The following is a 20,618-nucleotide window of genomic DNA, read 5'->3' as shown; positions in this document are numbered from 1 at the left end:
GCCTCAATCCCATGCAGACATCCACGTTGGGCCCAGCACAGGGTATGTGTGCACCAACACCTAGGTCTCCTCTCAAAGGTATCCTCAAATGGGGTGGGGTGGGGTGGGGCAGGGGGTTATTTTCAAATGACTTTTTCAGAACAGATCAGAACTTATGAGCCATCTGTAGCAACATGGCATGCACAGGTGATGCACAACAGGGACAAGGGACGCCCAGCAGTGGGCACCATGCGACTTCCCAAACAGAAGCTGGGCATCACAGGCAGAGGTCGCACGCAGGGAGATACTATGCATGACTGGTTTTGCCCATCTTCACTGTTCATCAGTAGCCTCAGAGCACTAATGTCCTCTGAAAAGTTCTAACAATTACTTGTAACATCATAAAAATGTAAAAAGAAAATAAAATTCCCCCACTTCCAACAACAGAAAACACCATCTGTTCAGGCCTCTGCAGACCGCAGGATGTGGATGAAGACAGTGGCGCTGACCTTCCCACGGGTCCACCCACCAGAGGCCGTTTCCCAGCCGACACCTACAGCACAGGGGAACACCTCTGGGGGCCTGTGGATACCCCCACTCCTTGGGGGGACACCACCCCAGCCTCTGTCCACATGGCTAAGATGGGACACGGACTGCATCTGAGTGGCAAGAGAAAGGAAAAGCTACAGAACAAAAGTAAGAACTGCAAAGTCTTTTATTAACACATCTTTCGAATTACAAACAGTTCCAGACACGTCTCGGTATGGAATCACACAAATGATACACACACAATACATTTTTCCAACCATGTCACTACTGTTCTTCACACATATTCCTGATAGAGCTGTCACAGTGATTAGCACAAAGTGAAAAACGGGGTAAGGCAAGGCAATGTCATTTCCCACAACGGTAAGTGCAGTGTTTGGTAGAAAACATGGAGGAGACCAACCCAGAGGAAAGCAATAGGCAACCTGGGTTTGTGAACTCTCAATGCACTCCCAATAAACACAGCGTCAGGCTCCACCTCGGAGCTGCACAGACCAGCTCGGCAGCGCGTGCGCATTACGGTTAGGAAGGATCACAGCGAGAGCAGTAACAAAGGGTCAAACAGGCCGCCACTTCCAGTGGAAAACTAGGCGCGCCACAACTAACACTGAACTCATGCACAAGAGGTCCTGCAAAAGTAGAGGGGTGAAAACAAGGGGGTGATTAATCACACGCCTCCCACCGGCGGCACGATGCTGGCATCTGGGGGTGCCACACGCTCCTACAAGTCAAACTGCAAAATAATAGAATTCAGATGTTATTCTCTCCAACACAGACCTGGGGGAACAAAGCACGAGTAAACACCTGTCAAAGCAAAGGATGAGAGGCAATCGCATTTAAACACAGTGCAAAAATATTCACAACATTCTCATACCCCCTCCCAGAGAGGAATTCTAAATGTTAAGACTGGACTCAGGAGCAAGAAAAGAATGTAGCACCAACAGCAAAAGAAGTCCATCACCAAAGGAGGGCCAGGAGGAGGAGGTAAGGGCATCCAGAGATGAGGAAGTCAAAGAAAAGGATTTTCCGAAAGGGAAAGGCACTCTCAGTGGTGGCTGGGGGGGTGGGTGGGGGGGGTGGGCAACGGAAGTGCAAGAGAACAGGAAGGAGGGGGGCAGGTGGAGGCCCAGGACGGCAGCGCCCCCAGAGGAGGGATGGAACGGTTTCAGGCTTCGCTCTTCCTGAACCTAGAAGTTAAAGTGTGGAATTAAAGACGAAGGCGGAGAGTTAAAATCCTCACAGAGGAAAAGCAAGTCTGGATCCCATCCTGTAAAAAGCAAAGATGGATTATAAATACAAAGGATCACTTGCTCTTCGGCTGAGAGTATGAGCGTGTTGCGTGTGTGCTGGTTCCAACATCTAGTTATGTATTCCAAGGCAATACTGCAAAACAGTCCTTTAAAATCAGGGTCCACTATCTGTGCCCTTACGATGACAACTAATTCTAAAAGGAAATCATGCTGAAAGAATGTCAAGGTCTACTTTCTAGAGTATACTAATTACTAAATACAGAATATATCAGAATAGCACATCTGTCCACTCTCTGCAATGTACTAAAAATTTAAAACTACAGTTTCCTCATAAAAGGCCTGTATTTTTCTACATACATTTTTAAATTAGTAAAATAAAACAGAGCAAAACACCAACACGATCTTTTTACATTTTAGTTGGTTAGAAATAAAAGTGAAAAGCAACTTCTCACTATCAATACCTGCTCTACCTGCCCATCTTAATGAAAAGATTTCCTACCACAACACGGCACAGAAAAGAGTTAAGATTCATAAAAACATTCTCTAGAAAAAGCAGGTTACAAAGTGTAAAATCAATGATCCTTCCCAACCATACGCTACCAGAAGAAGGTATACCTGGGATCCAATATGAATCAGTGAGTTTTGCTTTGGTTCTAGGACACAAAACCATGGGCGCTTTAAATGACGACAATTAAATAGGTTGCAAAAAAACCTTACACAAAATCCTTAGGATTTACTAGTGAATCAAGGCCAAACGCCTTTGGAGAGTTCATATCTACGAATGTCCAAAATAACACTTCATTCACAAGTTTTAAATATAGTTGAAAAGGTTACTTGAAATGCTCATTAAACACAGTAAAATATCTAAACTTTCCCTTACATGATCTAAACTCCTGTGGCTTCTTTCATGGGAGAGGCGAGGGGAGGGCAGACAATGTCTCCTGGTCTGGGTTCTATCACCCACCCCCTCCCACCACCATTCAGGAAATTCCCTTTTAGAATAATGTCACTTCAAAATGTGTAAAGAACCAAGGGCTACCTCTGAGAAGTCCCTTCCCAACTCCAAATAAATAAGCAAAAAAAGGGGAGGGGGGGAACGACTCTACCTGACTAAAGGGAAGTAAGATTAGGTCTCCCAGTGAATATGTGAAACCACAACAGTCCTGCAAGCAGGAAGGAGGAAAAATTAAAAATGACCCCGAGGAGGGCAGTAGGGCAGGCAGGGGGCCCAAAGCCATTTGCTGAGGGCAGCACAGGCCACCCAGGGATGGGCTTCCTGACACCAGGCGTGTGGGCTTTCTGGGGAACAAAGCAGGACGAGGGGCTCGAGGGTGCTCCAGGCACTCGGCACCCAGGCTACTACATTAGCCCACCTGTCCACCACAGGGTCCCTGTCAGTCCAGTGGTCTACCTGCATGGTGAGCTTACCTTCAATTAAATAACAAATAAATTAATAATAATAATTAAAATAAATAAACAGAACAAAACAGAAACCACAAGCCAAAAGAAAAATGAAAGAAAGAAAAAAAAAAAAAAAGAATGGAAGTGACAGGTTCTCAAAACCAACCCTCTGAGCAAGGCCCTGCCTCCGTGCGTCTCCTCCATCTCCTCCATCGGAGCCAGTCCAGCCTCCTCCTGAGGAAGAGCTCAAGGCCCACGCAGGGAAGGTGGTTGGTTCTCCCTGATGGGGGCACCCTCCCATCCCCCAGTGAGAGCTGTCTGCTTGACCACCCTCCTGTGTCTCTCAGTTTAACTGGCTGACTCGTCTTTAAAGAGTCAGCGTGTTAAAAGTTCATTATAATCCTTAAAACAATTCTTTCATTCTGCAAACTCTCCTCTCCCCCTGCCTGTCATTCCTCACTCCCTCCACCCTAGACAGCTCTCTCTCCCCTTCCATGGGCAACAAAGTGTTCCGTTTGCAAATTAAGCAAAATGCTCTTTGAAAGAAGACCCCTGGGTGCAGGATTGAAGCTCTGCCACAATTTAGAAATGCTACAGAACCAAGCATAAACAATTGTTTATCCAGGACCATTACAAATTAAGAGAAGAACGACCCAAATGAAAAGTAGTTATTACAAGGTCCCCCAACCCTTCCACTCCCCCCCTGGGGCAAGGGCACAAGCATCTACTTAGGATGCTTCCTGTCTAAAAGGGGTGGGGGACCCTCAACATTTCTTTTGGTGGGGGTGGGGGGGAGAGACAGGATTTCTCCTTTAGAAAAGTATCGGTAGAAGGACTTAACAAAAGTGGCCAGACCAACGGTAATGCAAGGTTATGCTCAGATAGCGGCTACGTGATCTTATATTACAGCACAAAATCAAAACAAGACAATGCAAAAAGAAAAAGTAACTTGGCTCCACATAATTACCTATTATGTTTACCTTATGCGATAGATTATTTACTGACTTTAAGCTTCTTGAATTTGGGAACAAATAATACACAGGTCAGGATAAATGTATTGACTTACTACCATCTTTATAAAAATCGAATATACACACAAACACATCAACAGTTATGGAACTGTATCCATGAAACTTTGATAAGACAACACAAAAGAACTAACAAAGAGCTAAGATTGTTGCTGAATTGAAAGCATCTCCAATAACATTTTAAATTTAAAAGGTCCATATTTACATAGTATGTTAAATGCTTCTGCATCTCATTTTAAATGCATGATAAATAAAGAACAAAGATAATGGTTGCAACAGATCTTCCAAGAGGGTTCAGCTGTCGGTGGTCTGATGTCACTGCGGAAAGTGTACCGACCTTGGAAATAACATTACTTCCTAATTCTGCTTCTTTCCTTTTCCGCAGTCCCCTTCAAGGAAACCTAAGCCTCTGCTCCCGGGCCAGGGGAACGGGGAGCCTGACAGGGGGCCGTTCCCGACGGCAGCGGGCACACAGACCAGGCGCGGGGCCTTCTAACTGCCTGGCCCAAGGCTTTCAAGAACATCACAGCAAGAGAAAAATTCCGTGTGTGCAGTTAGAGACACACACGTCCGGGACACGCATGTCCTACTCAGACAATGACAAAAGCAGATCTTACAGTAGCCACAAGGTCTGTGTTCAACAGTGGCGCCCACGCCACGCAGGACGGCTTAGTTTATCATTACTAACTAGAAAAACAGTGTTTCTGTGCCTACTTTCCAGAGACAAGGTGCTTTTCGGGTTCAAGACCACAGCACACTCAGACTATCCCATTTTATGGCATCAATTGGTCCTCGGTGATACAGGAAGTCCATCAACTGAAAGCCTGCCCATTGCCCAGCGTGGGAAGGTTGTCTGCGGCTCTCTTACCAAGAGCTTCCAGGCTAGCAAGTGTGTTACTTCAAGGCAGCTCTCTGGGGACCGAACCAAATCATCTACGCTTTTTCAATACATAAACACACCCATAACTACTTGTGACCACAGTGGACAAGACAGCCCATGTCAACCAGCTGAGGGCAGGTACACAGCACTACGGGGACCCCTCCACTGGAGCACCGAGGCAGGCCCACACACACCACCTTCCACAGCTCCATCAGGGGCCTTCGGGAACCCGGGAGGCCAGGCACCATAGCCAGAGTCTGTTCTAGTGGACCCTACAAGTGCCCATTTGTTTCCTGGCACCAAAATCTTCTGAAAAGTAGCCACCAACAACCACCTTCATTTTCCAGGCTTACTCTTTCCACAGGATGCCATTTCAGAATCAACGCTGCAGTCAAACCTCACCAGGCCTGGACACTCTCCCCAGCTCGGGTAACTTAAACTGAAAGAATATAAAATGTTACTGTGGAAACCAGCTGACACAGCCCCCACCAGAAGGTGGAGAGGCAGGAGGACACCTGGCCACGGGGGCTACAGCAGGTCTATGCTCAGCTAACCAGAATCTCTTCTAATTCTACTAATAAACCTGACATGAAATCTTAGGTATAAAATACAGCTAAAAAGTCTGAGTATGCCCTAGTACCTAATACTTGCTCAAATAGTTCAGGTCCACATTAGAATAAATCCGGAACAGTGAATCTCCTTCATGAGCAGAAATACAATAAGGCACTTTTCAAACATTTGCCCAGAACGAATTTTACTAAAGAAAGGCTGCTTTATGAGGAATAAGGGTCTCGCCTAAGGGAACCTACCCAGAACTCCTCAAGTGGGTTCGTGGCGATACGGACACATTTCGGGTTGGCGTTGGGCTTCGTGGCCCCGGTGAGGCAGCCATCCCTCACACACACACTCCATGAGGGTGACCTGCTCCTAGTCTGCAGAAGGATAGCACAGCCCTGCTCAAAGGACCTTCAAACACAAGAAGTTAATCAAAGCAATGATAGCAGGTTCCCAAAGAATGTCACAGGTCACCGAGCCAGGGACACAAATACACCCCTCTGGGCTGCATTTAAAAAGAGGAAAACCACCCCACACAGGTCTGTGAGCCTCAGGCCACCCATCCACCTCCATGGCAGATCCGCGGGGCAGCCCACAGGCAGGGGATGCCAGAAGGCCCAGAGAGGCGGGACAGGGTCTACCAAGACTGCTGCCTTCTTCGGCAAGGGTGTAAAGGGGTGGGGAGGCCCCTCTGGAACTGGGAATACACAGTCGGTGCTTTCGGAGTATTCACAAGAAGCAGAATCTGCCACACAATTGGCACCATTCCCAACCACCCTCATACCCTGCTTCCCAGGATATGCAACTGTCAATCATCATCACCCACATTTGAATCTAGGTTTTTCCAAGAGCCTTTTGAGGGCTTTCTGAGAAGACAGCGCAAGGTACGCTTGGTTGGGTAAACACTTGTCTAGCCTGCACTGAAGATAAGTGCAACCATTATCAAGTATTCTTTGCTGTGAGAAACTACTTAGAATTTGTGACGTTAATGTTCCTTCCTGACTCTAAGTCACTGTGATCGATCCCACAGTACGATCACGAAGAACGATGTCTACATGCATTGTGAGCACTTCGAAAACAAAAGCAAACGAAAACTGTAGTTGTCGGTGGTGACAACAGAACGTGAAGCAGTCTAACAGCAAACCCCAGTCCGCCATGTCCCCAAGTTCAGCTCTGCTGGAATCAGCGCCGGACCATCCGGCACTCCGGACAACAGTTACGCAAGACTGAGGGCGGAGAGGCCTGCGCTCGCGGGGATTGTGCGCTGCAGCTTCCTGAAGAAATGCCACAGCATGTGTACAGTGTCAGGTCAGCGTCTCCTGCTAGAAATCACTCAACGATCAGGGCCACGTTTATGTGGGACAAATCTATCATGTGCCTGTGGAAACGCAAAGAAACAGTCAGAACAAGCAAACTCCACATGTCCCCAGTCAACTTAAGGTAAAAACTAAGGTAAAATGATGGGTCCGGATTAACGAAAATCTATAACCATGCAGACGGAGACCAACATGACAACAAGGGTTGGTGACCCACATTAGGAACTACTTTATGCACTACTGTGCACAGCTGCCCTGGCAGAGAGCAAACGCCGTGGAGCAGTTCTCCCACCCACTCCCACATCACCCTGACCACGGAATACACTGGCTACCTGTGGAATTTCTGTTGAAACGCTAATGCATGAGCTGGTTCCTTGAACTTAGCTATGGCTTTCCGTTGCTGGGGAAGCATCTGTAAACTCTAGAAGAAGAAACAGAAAAACATTTTAATATCATGTTTTATGTGTTGAGAAGAAAAGAAAAAAGAAAAAAGAAAAGAAAAGAAAAGAAAAAGAAAAAGAAAAAGAAAAAAGAAAAAAGAAAAGAAAAGAAAAAGAAAAAGAAAAAGAAAAAGAAAAAGAAAAAGAAAAAGAAAAAGAAAAAGAAAATAAAGGAAAGAGAAAACATCCAATGTATTTATACATTAGCTTTAACACAAAGTTCAAGTCCAGGCTGACATTTGGATCATTAAAGAAAACTGTACCTCCCTAGCAATTTTTATCTTATCCAGAGTATCTATCCCAAAACAGTCATTCCCATGAGTAGCATGTATATCCTTCCAGCCTGGTGTTAAGACCTTCCATCACCTGGCCACATGAGCCACTCCGTCTTCTCCCTCAACCCACCTTGTGAGTCCTGGTGGCAGAGTTGTGGAGAGTCACTTCCTGTCTGCATGCCATTTTGCCAGGGGATCCTCTGTGTGGCCCTCACTAAGCTTTTTTAAAGAGCAATACTCATCACACAGGAGGAAACTGCCATTTAGCAAGGGGACCCAACAATTACCAGTAAGGTAAACTGAGGCTTTTACATATCTAGCTGGTCACATTTTGCACTTAGAAGTGGATCACTGAGTGACATCGCAAATTAGGTCTTCAGGAGCAAGAGCAACCATCACAGGCAGCTACTCTGCAGTGAAAACCAAGTTAGTCTATGAAGAAGACAGATGGAAAGAAATGATCCATAGGGTGACAAGAATCTTATTGTCTGAAAAGCAAGCACTGGCAAGAGGTAACTTGTACCTAGTCCTCACACTGGCCCTGAGGAGGACGCACACACAGCTCTGAGTTTTCTCTGAGGCCTTGGGGTCTAGGATCCCAGAATCTGTGAAGGACAGGTCAAAGGAAGAGACCTTGTGATCCATCAGCCAATCCCACTCTAGAGCGCCTAATGCTTCCCAAGTATCCTGGTGATGCAGGCAGCTTAGCACGTGTATCTGGGGCACTGAGCAGGTTCCAGCCTCTGCAAAGGGCAGGGCATGCGGCAGCTGAAGCGGAACGCTAGCTCCCTGCAGGACACACTGCCTCGATGCCTCAGGATAGCACACAACACGATGCCTCAGGGTCTGAGCTTCTGTCTGCCAGAAAAAATAACTGATGCTAACACGTGACCCTTAGAAGCATTGACCTATGTGGGTATTTAGTTTTAAAACATTTGTCAAAGATCTACAATGGAAACACACGGCTAAAAATACCACGTACTCTTCATTTCAGTAACCACAGAACGTCTAACCAGTGAACACCACTGGGAGAGCTCTAAGCAAGCACCCACCTCCCCGAAGTCACCTTTCAGTGCTTCACAAAGAAATAAACTGTTTCAAGTCTCCCCATTACACAGGTGTGTACACAGACCACTTGTAGTCGTCGCCACAGCCCCACCCGAGGACTCCTCCCCGACCTGACTAGGTGCACGGGCAGCCCTCGGGGAGCACAGAGCTGTGTCTGCCCGCCTGGTGTGCTGAAGTGAGCTTAGCAGAATTCTAAATCTTTCTTCTGTGGATATAAAAACTGGAAGCAGAAGAATTTTCTGATGATGATTAAAGTTACTGTTAACAGCACAAGAAAAGCCCCATAACGTGGTCTTTAATGACTGTCATCGACTTCTCCCTGGGTGCACCCTCAGCATGCGGCTTCCCCAGCCTCGGAGACACGCCCAAAGTATGGGGCAGAGGCCCGCTTTCTCTTCCAAGCTGCCAGTCTCATCTGGCTGCTCACTCCCAGGATGGATGAGTTCCGGCTATTGCCACCCTGAAGCTCTGACACCAGGTGACCCCAGCACCTGCACACAGCCCATGGCTAGGCCCTTCCTCCTGGTCCCGTGTGTGCCTCTGGACCAACCACAGGGCTTGAGGGGCAAGAGTGGCGCCCCCACAGTGACACACCTCATGAGGGAGTCAGGAGAACTTACCTAAATTTACCTCATCTAAAAATACAAGAACTTTATTTGGAATTGACAGGAAAAACTAATTTATGATATCACAAGTAATTATTCACTCTACAATTCACAGACAGAATCTGGACTCTGAAAATACCATGCTTTTTTTCTGAGGAAAGAACATGTTTCTACATTTCTAGAGTGATTTCCTTGGGGTGACTTCACAATGTGAAATGAAGGCATGAAGCTTCATTTTTACCATTTACCAGATAAAATGGTAAAATGCCTGATGCAAGAGCATTTATTTGTACCTAAGGAGTTGAAACCTCAGTCTGACTGAGGAGATGCCAGTCAGGACATGGCCAGCTGAAATTCCTAAGGACCGGCCTGGTTCTCAAGGAGTCAGCACAGGTAATGAGGACACAGCCTTAAATGTGCTTATCTGTTCCCCTCTAGCTACATTTTTGTACTTTCTTTTAAATAACAAGTATTTTCTAGATACAAGACTGAGTGTCAGGAAGTGTCTGACCTACCAAAATAAGAGCTACTAGTAATTTCTGTATTGGGAGCAGGGAAGTAGACACTTCACCGAAAGCCAAAAGCCTTATTTCTGTTCACAGGCTTCCAATCTGAGGTTATATACATCTACAGATCAGTACCATACATCCATACAGTTAAACACCAATTCCCCCAGAGGAAAGCCAAATTCACAACGTTTCTCCAGGCCCCTCCCACAGGTGCCATGCTGGCACACAGGCAGAAAGCGAACACCAACTTGATTCATCCTGACGCCTCATTTTCAGAGGTAAGACGCCTTTGCTTCACTTCCTGAAAACAGGTTAACTGCCCTTCTTTATGTAGCAAAATGCAAGATGAAACCCCTTGGTTGGCAGCTGCCTGCTTGGACACCCTGCTACCCTACCGGGGGCCAGCTGGCCGGCCCTGATGGGCTCTGACAGCCCACAGTTGGATCCCAGGAAGGTCCGTGTTGCTCTGAGCCCCAGGCACCTTCCCCTGTTAGAAGTTGCTTCTCCTTCCAGAAAAAGCCTGTGTGCCTGTGCACACGCTCAGAGAAACGAAAATATTACGGAGACACTAACAGGGTTCTGAGGCCCTGAAAATCTGTTTAAACTTCTTCCCCTTCCAGGGTACCTGGCTGGCTTCATCAGTGAAACGTCTGCCTTGGCTCAGGTCATGATCTCAGGGTCCTGGGATCCAGCCGCACATCAGGCTCCCTGCTCAGGTTCTACCCCCTCTCCCTCTGCCCCTCCTCCTGCTCATGCTCTTTCACATATATAAATACAATCTTAAAAGTAAGCAAGTAAACTTACTGCATGAGAAAAGCCCCACTGCAGCCCTGACCCAGACACCCACGGGTGGGCCACTTCTGTGGCCCGTCCAACAGCCACAGAGAGTACAGAAGGACCCCCTTGTGGGCTGGCACCACCAACCTGATCCTCCCTGTGCCCAGCAGGCCTATGCCCCCTCATGGCACAGGGTGCCCACAGAGGCGAACAGTACCAAGGGCAGGCAGCCGACATGCTCACACTATCAGTCAGGCCATGCTCCCGGGCCTCCCACATGCATGCGTGCCACCACCACAGGCTGCTCTGGTGCCCAGCCACTGTCCTCCTGAATCCCAACGTGCCGCACATCCACCTGTGATTCCACGTGCCCCGGGGCCTGTTGCTCGTACTGACTTGGTGCAGGTACATTCCCATGGCCCGTGCCACTGACGCTGCTGCTGTCCAGCTTCCCTCCTGTAGGACAAACCTGCCCTTTGGAACCCATGCAAGCTCTTCAGAGCTCCCGTGCTGTCACACTGGTCTCCTGAAAATCCCTTCTTCCTTTGGGTTACTGCCACAGTGTTTTCAGGACTTTGCCCAATATGGCTCCAAACCTCGTGGCTACGCCTTTATTCTCCTTACACCTTGTGGCGTGAGTCTGTCCTAAGTCTACACTGACCGCACCTAGAGCTTTTTCTCCCAAATGTCCTGAACTTAAAAACTGAACTGCTTTCACTCAAGATTCCAACCTTTTCTACTTCAGCGACCAACCCTCCACAGTGGGTCAGAACGAGCTGCATCTTCAGAACAGGTCAAATGCCCCTACATGAGCCAACCTCACAGAACCGCTCAAAGGAGCACTGCCACACTGCAAGGACTGAGCTGCACTCTAGAACTGCAGTGTCCAGAGGCAACAAGTAAATGTGCGGGACCTAGAAGGCTGTCTAGCACCCCCCATCCCCCACCGAGAGCATACACATGGCCATGGGGTGCACCTGCTGCACACCTTGTCCTGTCTTGCTTGCCACACGAGGGCTATGTGGAGGGTGCCCGTCTCTCCTATCCCCCCCAGGACTGCCAGGGTGTGAAGGGACAGTCACAAAGGAGTGGTGATGAGAGTCTGAAGAAAAAGCCCAGACTCACAAAGGAGAAATGCTCCCTCCGAGAGTTACACATCAAGAACTGGCAACATCGGGACTTGCCCCCAAAGCCTAGTCTCAGAGCCTGACCCCAGTGGTGACTCTGGCTGCATGGTGAGGGGTCACTTCTACTCTTGCCCAGCTCAGGTGCTGCTCCCATGACTGCTGAAGTGAATAGAGAAGTGAATAGATAAGTGAATAGAGAGCGGCAGAGAAGACGTGCGCAGCACGACTGTTGTCAATACAGCTGACAGTGATAACGATGGGGAACTGGTTACAGATTCTCATTAAATGATTTCAAACGTTCCGCTTTTGTGAGCAAACTACTTTTTTGTTTGGACAGGACATTTATAGGATAACAAATTTTTCTTCTTGGCACAATTTTAGGCACAACCTAGCAAAGAGGGAAATAAAGACAAGCAAAAAAGCCACAGGCGTTTTAAGTAGCTTACTTCCTGACCCGAAGAGTCCCCTTGGCTTCCGTGTTTCAGGACAGAGCAAGAGGTCAGGTCACTCCTGCGGGAAACCGTGCAGATCACTAGAGAACAGCTGGGTGTGTGCTCAGCTGCCCATAGTGCTCATGGGCCCCCCTGTGGTCCCCTGCCCTCCCTATGAGCAAGATGCAGGTGCCTCCCACTGGGTCTGGGGATCCAAAGCAGAGCCTTTTCTGCGATGTGGACTCGTGCAACATAGCTACAAGTAAGCGCCACGTGGCTCTCACTGGGCCATCTTCCCTGAAACTCTGAAATACACCCCTTACTTCTCATGCCACTGCCACCTTCTGGTTTTAACATTTCTACAAAATCTTGCCATTTTTTCTTATTCTGTAAACAACGAGACAATACAGAAATTTTATTTTATTTTTTTCAATACAGAATTTTAAAATGGACTTTGTAGAGAGGCTTCTGAGTACTGTGTACAGGGATTCGGCACTAGTCTGAGAGAAACGTGCTCATCAAGGCCTGCCGCCACACTGGGAAAGCCTCTCGTATGCCACAGTTTAAGAAGCAGAGCTTGCATGTTGTCACTGTCATTTCCTCTCATTTAAAGCCCCCAAAGGGGGATCCCTGGGTGACTCAGCGGTTTGGCACCTGCCTTTGGCCCAGGGCGCGGTCCTGGAGTCCCAGGATCGAGTCCCGCGTCAGGCTCCTGGCATGGAGCCTGCTTCTCCCTCTGCCTGTGTCTCTGCCTCTATCGTGAATAAATAAATAGAATCTTAAAAAAAAAAAAAAAAAAAAAAAAAAAAAAAAAAGATTTAAAGCCCCCAAAGAACAGGAGCCTTCCTGCTCTAAACACCACCACTTGCTGTGACACCAAGTGTACACGAGGTGGTGCCAGAGTCCAGGCACACAGAAGCTCAACACCAACTCTTCCTCCCGCCAGGACTGCAGAAGGCCAACCACAGAAGGCCTGGATTAGCCAGCATCATCCCTTCCAAGTGTATTTATACTTAAAGCATAAGTGACTCTTGTTATAAAGGTCTCTGTAAATTGTATACTTAATATCACTCTTCAGCTCTCTAACATTGGAAGGGACTTGTTTATACTTGTTAGATTTTTTTTTTTTTTGGTTAAGAAACTTGACATTTTGTGAATGTGGTGTTTAAATATTTATAAACTCACCCTCAAAATCATCCTATGGGACTAGGACTGGCATGATGCACATACTCTGCTGTGTTCCCCAGGGTGGGAGAAGAGATCCTTCTGTAAGTGCTAAATCCATCATCCCAGGGGTTTCTCCAGGGGCAGATGGGCCCTCACCTTCCACCCCATTGTAAAGGTAACTAATATAATCTAGAGAATTCATTCTCCCCTTCCTAGCTTCCTCTTGTTTTCTAATTAGAACAAGGCATTAAATAATCCAACCCTGTTTCTGTTTGGCTTTTAGTTCCCTCAATCAAACTTTATTTCCAACAGAATGATCTCTAATCCTTTTCATAAACAACAACAACAAAAAGGGCCATTTAAGAGATCTATAAGCCCCAATGCAAAATGCAAAATTCAAGTGTTAAGATGAGTAGACTGAGGTTAGGTGACTTAGCAACAGCTCCAAGCAGCCACTGACTCTCACTCATTGTGTTGAGAAGCAAGTAGCAGCACTATTCAGACTTGAAAACTGTATTTCAGTTGAGGACACTCCAGAGAATTATCAAGACTACATGTGAGGAAGCAAAGCCATGATCATTAGCAGGTCACATGTGGAAAGCGGCCATGCTTTCACCCCCCGGGGACACGAGACTGCCCATGAGCTCTCCCAGGGAACACCAGTTCTCAGAACTCCCACAGGAGGTTCTGGTTTATTAGTCTGGATTCACTGCTACACTGTTACTGGAGCCCATTCTCCACCACCATTTGTGGGAGAGTCTCAGACCAGGATAAGCACCTGTTCATGAACCTATGATGCTCCGCAAACTGATCCCCGTTGTGATGACCTGTGCGAAGGGGCTGCCTGTGAAGGCAGTGCAAAAGCCCCAGATGACGGACAGCTGTCTCTGGCCACACCCCTGCAAGAGACTATACTGAAAATGGAAGCTCAAATTCTTGGTTAACTTTCTCTTATGACACACAAATAAAAATTAACCCTAACCATATCCCTGGGAATTGAAAGGTGGAAGTCGCTATGCCTGAACAGGGAAAGTTTTGGAAGAGATTTCATCCATGCCTCACGTTTAGAGACTCTCAACAGTAGACAGATTTCAAACATGTTAAGAATTATTTGTATCAACTCTAGTCTGAAAATGTAACCCCATTCACTCATGTAGCAAGAGGCTATAAAACATCCTGAAAGGAAAGCATGCAGAAATCTGATAGTCACACTCCACCTCCTGACCATGCAGGATTGTGACCCAGTGCTGATGGCATCTGGGATGGGAGGGGGTAGGGGGAGGCCAAATGCAGGACCACAGGACCAGAGAGACACAGGGCTCAAGGAAAACCAGGACCACCCACTTCCCTAATGGTTTATCTACAGGACTCTAGAAGATGTAGATTTCAGGGGTTTATTTTTATTTTATTTTTTTTTAAGATTTTTTATTTATTTATTCATGAAAGACACACACACACAGAGAGAGAGGCAGAGACACAGGCAGAGGGAGAAGCAGGCTCCATGCCAGGAGCCCGATGCGGGACTCGATCCTGGGTCTCCAGGATCGCGCTCTGGGCCAAAGGCAGGCGCTAAACTGCTAAGCCACCCAGGGATTCCCCGATTTCAGGGGTTTAAATGGAGAATTCTGTTTACTACAGAACTGAAGCCATATCTGTAGCCTGCTTGTCAGAGATTTTTTTAAGCATTTAGAAGTAACTCATTTTAAGATTAAGAGATCAAAATACAGTATATGTTACTTCATGTCTGTAAAATCTAAACCAAGTTTCATAGCTGATAACATGTGAGCTATTTCTGGAAATTAAGGTCAAGAAGGCCAAATGCTTTACAAGTTTTAAGTTGTTACAAACAAAATATTACAGAACAAAAAATATAGATATATAGGTGCCTATGTGAACTTTAGGATAATATGAGGATTTCAAAGGATAATTTGTTCAGTTGGCAAAGTTATTTCATAAATTTCATGACTGAGCACCTAAAAATTTCCAAATAACTCTAAAGCAAGAGTTCTGATATCAGGGATGCACAGTAAATAAAATGTGTCTTTCTTCTTAAATATGTTATTTTAACAGGAAATACCAACACAAAGGGAACTTAAATCAAGACATAATTGAGTCCTAGGAAGGGGCCCCAGGTGACCCACCTGAATGGGGCCTACTGACATGAGTAGGTTCTTCAGCTGGACATCAGTAGTGGACGAAGAAAGCCCTTCAACAGACACGACACAGGGCTGAGGCTTACACTCCACCACGCGGAGGTTCTGCTTGTTCGGCATCAGGCGCCCCCGGCCCATCGCTCCTGCCACCCCTCGGCCTCTCCCGTGCATGATGACCTGGCAACAACAGAAGTACTATGTGACTTTCCAGTTGTGGGGTTATTTCCCACAGAGAGTAAGATTATAAAAGTGATCAAACAACTCAGAATCCATCAAAATAGACCATAAGCTACAGGATCTTGTGTATTTTTCATCCACTACCACAGCATGGTTTAATGTCTAAATGAAACCAAACCCAGCAAATCTGGATAGAGCAAGGAAGGAAGGAGAAGTAGCTAAGTGTGGATCTATCTTGGTACTAAGCACGGTATGAGTAAGTACCTTCTGTGTAAGCACCACTTGCAGATGAAACAGGAGGATCAGAGGGGTTGAATAACTTATTTGGGTCTGGTCCTAATAGCCCTAGAGCCCAAATCTCTCCCAGCATACTCCAGGCCACATCAGTGGGGATAGGTGCCATCACACAGCCTCCACAAGCCACAGTATTAAGTACCCAAGTCTCCTTGTGACTCTGCGTAGCTGGTACCCTGAGAACCTAAAAGGCAGGTTCCGTAGCTGGGGTCACTTCCCAGCTGCCGCACACCACAGTCCCACACACTACAAGTTTCTATAGAGCTTTAACCACAGCAAAAAAATCCAAGCCACAGCAATGCCCATGTGCCCACCCCCACCACAGTGATGATGTCACTGGCTCAAGGCAGGTCCCAGACCTTAGGAGTTTCTTAAGTTGCCCAAGGGTTCAAAACCATTGTTCTGGGATCCTTTAAAGAAGAGAAGATAGCAGAATCCTTCTGGTATTTTCTAATTAGAAAATTAGATAGAGCACCAAGTGCCAAGTGCTTTCTCTAAAACAAAATTCCTCCTCTGCAGGGTAGCAGTGAAATGAAGGCACCAAAATTCCTCTTGGGAAGTAAGTTTTTGAAAAGTACAAAAAGATATTATAAGAGATATCACACTGGAAAACACACATCAAAAAAATGCATGCAAACCACATCAATAAGATAAAGGATAAAAACCATATGATTATTTCAATATGCAAAGAAAGCATCTGACAAAGTACAACATCCCTTCATGATAAGAAGCAACAACATAGGTCTAGAGGGAATATACCTTAACATGATAAAGGTTATATATGAAAAACCCATAGCCAACATCATCCTCAATAGGGAAAAACTGAGAGCTTGCCTCCAGAGGTCAGGAACAAAACAGGTTCATTGTCACCACTTCGATTCATCACAGTACTGGAAAGTCCCAGCCTCAGCAATCAGACAAGCAAAAGAAATAAAAGGCATCCAAACTGGTAAGGAAGAAGCAAAACTCTATTTATAGATGACATGATACTACATATAGAAAACCCAAAAGACTCCAACAAAAAACTACTAGAACTGATAAATGAACTAAGTCAGAGGATACAAAATCAATGTACAAAAATCTACTGCATTTCTGTATACTAATAATGAAACAACATCACGAGATATTAAGAAAACAATCTAATTATCGTGAACAAAGGAGGAAAGGGTATCCAGTGGGAAAAAGTCTCTTCAACAAATGGTGTTGGGAAACTGGACATCCACATGCAGAAGAAAGAAACTGGACCACTTTCTTAGGCCATACACAAACATATACTCAAAATGGACTAAGGACCTAAATGTGAGACCTGAAATCATAATCCTAGAAGAGGTTACAGGCAGTAATTTCTATGGCATTCGCAATAGCGACATTTTCCTAGATGTATCTCCTGAGGCAAAGCAAGCAAAAGCAAAATTAAACTACTGGGAGTACATCAAAATAAAAAGTTTCTGCACTGTGAAGGAGATGGCCAACAAAACTACAAGACAACCCTACAGAACGGGAGAAGATATTTATAAAGGGTGAGTATTCAAAATAGATTAAAAAAAAAACTTACATGATTCAACACCCCCCCCTCCAAAAAATAATCCAGTTTAAAAATGGGCAGAAGACATGAACAGACATTTTTCCAAAGACGACATCCAGATGGCCAACAGACACATGAATAGATAGATGTCAACACTGCTCATCATCACGGAAGTGCAAATCAAAACCACGGTGAGCCACCTAACACCTGTCAGAATGGCTAAAACCAAAAACAAATAGGTACACTACAGAAGCAGCCCAAATGTCTAGGACAGATGAGTGGATAAAAAAGATGTGCTGTGGGATCCCTGGGTGGCGCAGCGGTTTGGCGCCTGCCTTTGGCCCAGGGCGTGATCCTGGAGACCCGGGATCGAATCCCACGTCGGGCTCCTGGTGCATGGAGCCTGCTTCTCCCTCTGCCTATGTCTCTGCCTCTCTCTCTCTCTCTGTGACTATAATAAATAAATTAAAAAAAAAAAAAAAGATGTGCTGTAATATATACACCTGGAATATTAGTCAGCCATAAAAAAGAATGAAATCTTGCCAATGGTGTGGACGGAGTAAGAGAGTATTATGCTAAGTGAAGTCAGTCAGGGACAAATACCATACGATCTCACTCTTTATGTGGGATGTTAAGAAAGAAAAGAAATGTACAAAGAAAAACAGAAACCAAGAAATAGACTCTTAACTCTAGAGAACTGATGGTCATCAGAGGGGAGGTTGGTGGGGGAAAGGGGATTAAAAGTGCACTTTTGGGGATCCCTGGGTGACTCATCAGTGCCACCTTTGGCCCAGGGCGTGGTCCTGGAGTCCTGGGATTGAGTTCTGCACTGGGCTCCCTATATGGAGCCTGCTTCTCCCTCTGCCTGTGTCTCTGCCTCTCTCTCTCTCTCTCATGAATAAATAAAATCTTAAAAAAAAAAAAAGTGCACTTTTCATGACGAACACTGAGTAATATAAGGAATTGCTGAATCACGATACTGTCCATCTGAAACTTAACAATGTATGTTAACACCACACTAGAATTTTTTTTTTTAATTGTTAAGTAAAATTGGCTGGATACCAGCAATAAATAAGTATTCTTATATTCAGGCTAGAAGTTATAATATTAATAATAATATCCTTTACCCAATGGTTACTTATACACCAAGGACCAAGCTTTTTATATGTATCTTCTTATGAAATCTTCCCAAGAGCCCACATGGGCCAGGAAAGACGAAGGTTTTAGACTGCACAGCTGTATGGGGGAAGGGGCCTCTAACGTCTCAGCCCAACTGAAGCCAGTTTAGACTGCGGCAACCTTCAAAGACTGGAGATAAGACTTAATGTCTATACTCGTCTTCTGTTGCAAAAAGGGAATAATTTCATTTGCTCCTACATCATCAAGAGCTTATGATATAATATACACTAAGTAATTTAAATATTTCAAATACCCCAAATGGCTTTCATATTAATATGATTACTACTTAGTATCAGTAAAAGAACAAGTAGAGAGATGGGAAGAGCTAGTAGACTGCCGAGCTTTCTAGAAGAACTCAAAGCAGATGTTGCTGCCCTGCTTCCTTCCTTACATAATTCCATCAGACAAGGGGCATCTGACCTATGCACCCAGAGGGGACTTCACTGTCAGGCAGAGAGGAGAAGGCTTTGGGGAAGCCACAAGGATGGCTCCCCAACCAGCTGACGGAAAGGGCACCCTACTACAGGGATCTAACAGGACAAGGTGGACACTCCTCTCCTAGGGAAGACTTTAAATTCTTATCATGTTCTTCACACATGGTCCTTCACCCCCAAAGGGCTTGCTTTCCCACCAGGGACCTGGGCAATGGTTCTCTGTCTGCAGAGTCTGGAGAACCAGCGACCTGGGGAAGGAAACGTACAGGACTGGGATCTGCGAGCACAGGCTTGTCTCCAGAGCAGGGCCAGAGCTGCAGCGAACCACCACACCCCCGGTTGTGTGGGCTTTCCCTGAGTTGTCCCGTTAAAAAGTCACGAGGGGAAAGTGCTTTTGTGAACACATTTACTTTCAAAGCCAGAACAAAGGAAATTATGGCTCATTTCTTAATTTACTTGAGCCCTCCTACTGTGCACTAGGCACTCGTATCCGAGAACTGTCCAGATGTTGACCACTGTGACTAGCAGGACATCTACGCATTCCCAGCACTTGGGCGTCATGTGCCCACGGAGCGGCCCAGGTAACAGGCAGTACCTTCTTGGCCGGATGAACTCCCTGGATGCTCTTGATGCCTGGGGGGCCGGCCGAGTGCACGTGGGAGCCCACCGGCGGGTGCTGGGGCTGCTGAAGAGCCCCCTTGGTCAGCGTCACCTTGCGGGCAGGCTGCTGTCTCACTTCTGGGGGCTGCGGGAGCCGCTGGGGCTGGCCCTCAGGGTGAAAAAAGCCGTCGCTCTCTCCTCCCTGCTGAAACAAGGCAGCGAGCTGGTCAGTACCCGCATGGCCAGGCGGCCTTCCCCAGCATCAGGGAGTCCGCCTCAGCGCTCAACTGAGAGCAAAACGATTTCAAGCAGGTGAAAAACCAAACCTGTCATTTCACTAGAGCCACTAAGGAAATTCCTCATCTGACAGTGTTTGGGTTTTAATCATATCTTTGAAATTTAAAACACGAAGATCTTTAATTACAGGATCCACTCAAAAGGTCTGTGATTAAAGTAAATGCTGTTTAGCTCACTGAAATACCGCTTAACTTTAAAAATACGTCATACTCAAAACGTATTTGCCATTTTCAAGAGCATTCTTGTTAAAATCTGAGTTTGCACAGGCAGTGGTTTAAAACTTTTAACCCATTTTCAGACCTAATTCCAGGTGGACTGTCTTCGGACACATCTCTCCTCTCTGGCTGTGGCCACAGGCCTGGAGACACAGCACTGACCCCTGGTCCTCTCCCACCTCCCCCTGCCTCCCGCTGAGACGCCAAGTGCCTCACCCTAAGGAGTCAGTGATTTCAGAGGAGGGACTCGTGGGCCCTATTACCAGCTTTAGGAGTATCAGAAATCTAACTTTTGAGTTTTACTAACAATCCTTCATTTCTTGACCTTAAAATTGTTATGATGTCACTCAGACCATGAGTCCCCAAATTGAGACTGGACTAATCAATCTC

The 20,618-nt window shown here is 46.3% G+C and overlaps 1 protein-coding gene across 7 annotated transcripts in view; it reads right to left on the bottom strand.

Annotated features, from left to right (window-relative positions):
• Window positions 1-676: 676 nt before the first annotated feature.
• RBM33 (RNA binding motif protein 33) overlaps window positions 677-20,618 on the bottom strand; it is a 136,044-nt gene continuing 116,102 nt past the window's right edge. For 3 of the 7 annotated variants that reach the window (XM_072763242.1, XM_072763244.1, XM_072763249.1), the window contains 4 exons: window positions 19,712-19,921; window positions 15,496-15,684; window positions 7,288-7,376; window positions 677-7,017 (listed from right to left, as the gene is read on the bottom strand). In XM_072763242.1, coding sequence (XP_072619343.1) covers window positions 6,969-7,017; window positions 7,288-7,376; window positions 15,496-15,684; window positions 19,712-19,921 — 537 coding nt within the window. In that variant the 3' untranslated portion in view covers window positions 677-6,968. The remainder of the gene's footprint in view (window positions 7,018-7,287; window positions 7,377-15,495; window positions 15,685-19,711; window positions 19,922-20,618) is intronic. The other 4 variants (XM_072763243.1, XM_072763246.1, XM_072763248.1 and 1 more) reach the window with 2 other exon arrangements.

The sequence above is a fragment of the Vulpes vulpes genome, chromosome 7 (assembly GCF_048418805.1).
Source record: "Vulpes vulpes isolate BD-2025 chromosome 7, VulVul3, whole genome shotgun sequence".
NCBI lineage: Eukaryota > Metazoa > Chordata > Mammalia > Carnivora > Canidae > Vulpes > Vulpes vulpes.
The sequence above is the reverse complement of the archived record's forward strand: the minus strand, read 5'-3'. Positions and strand labels throughout refer to the sequence as shown.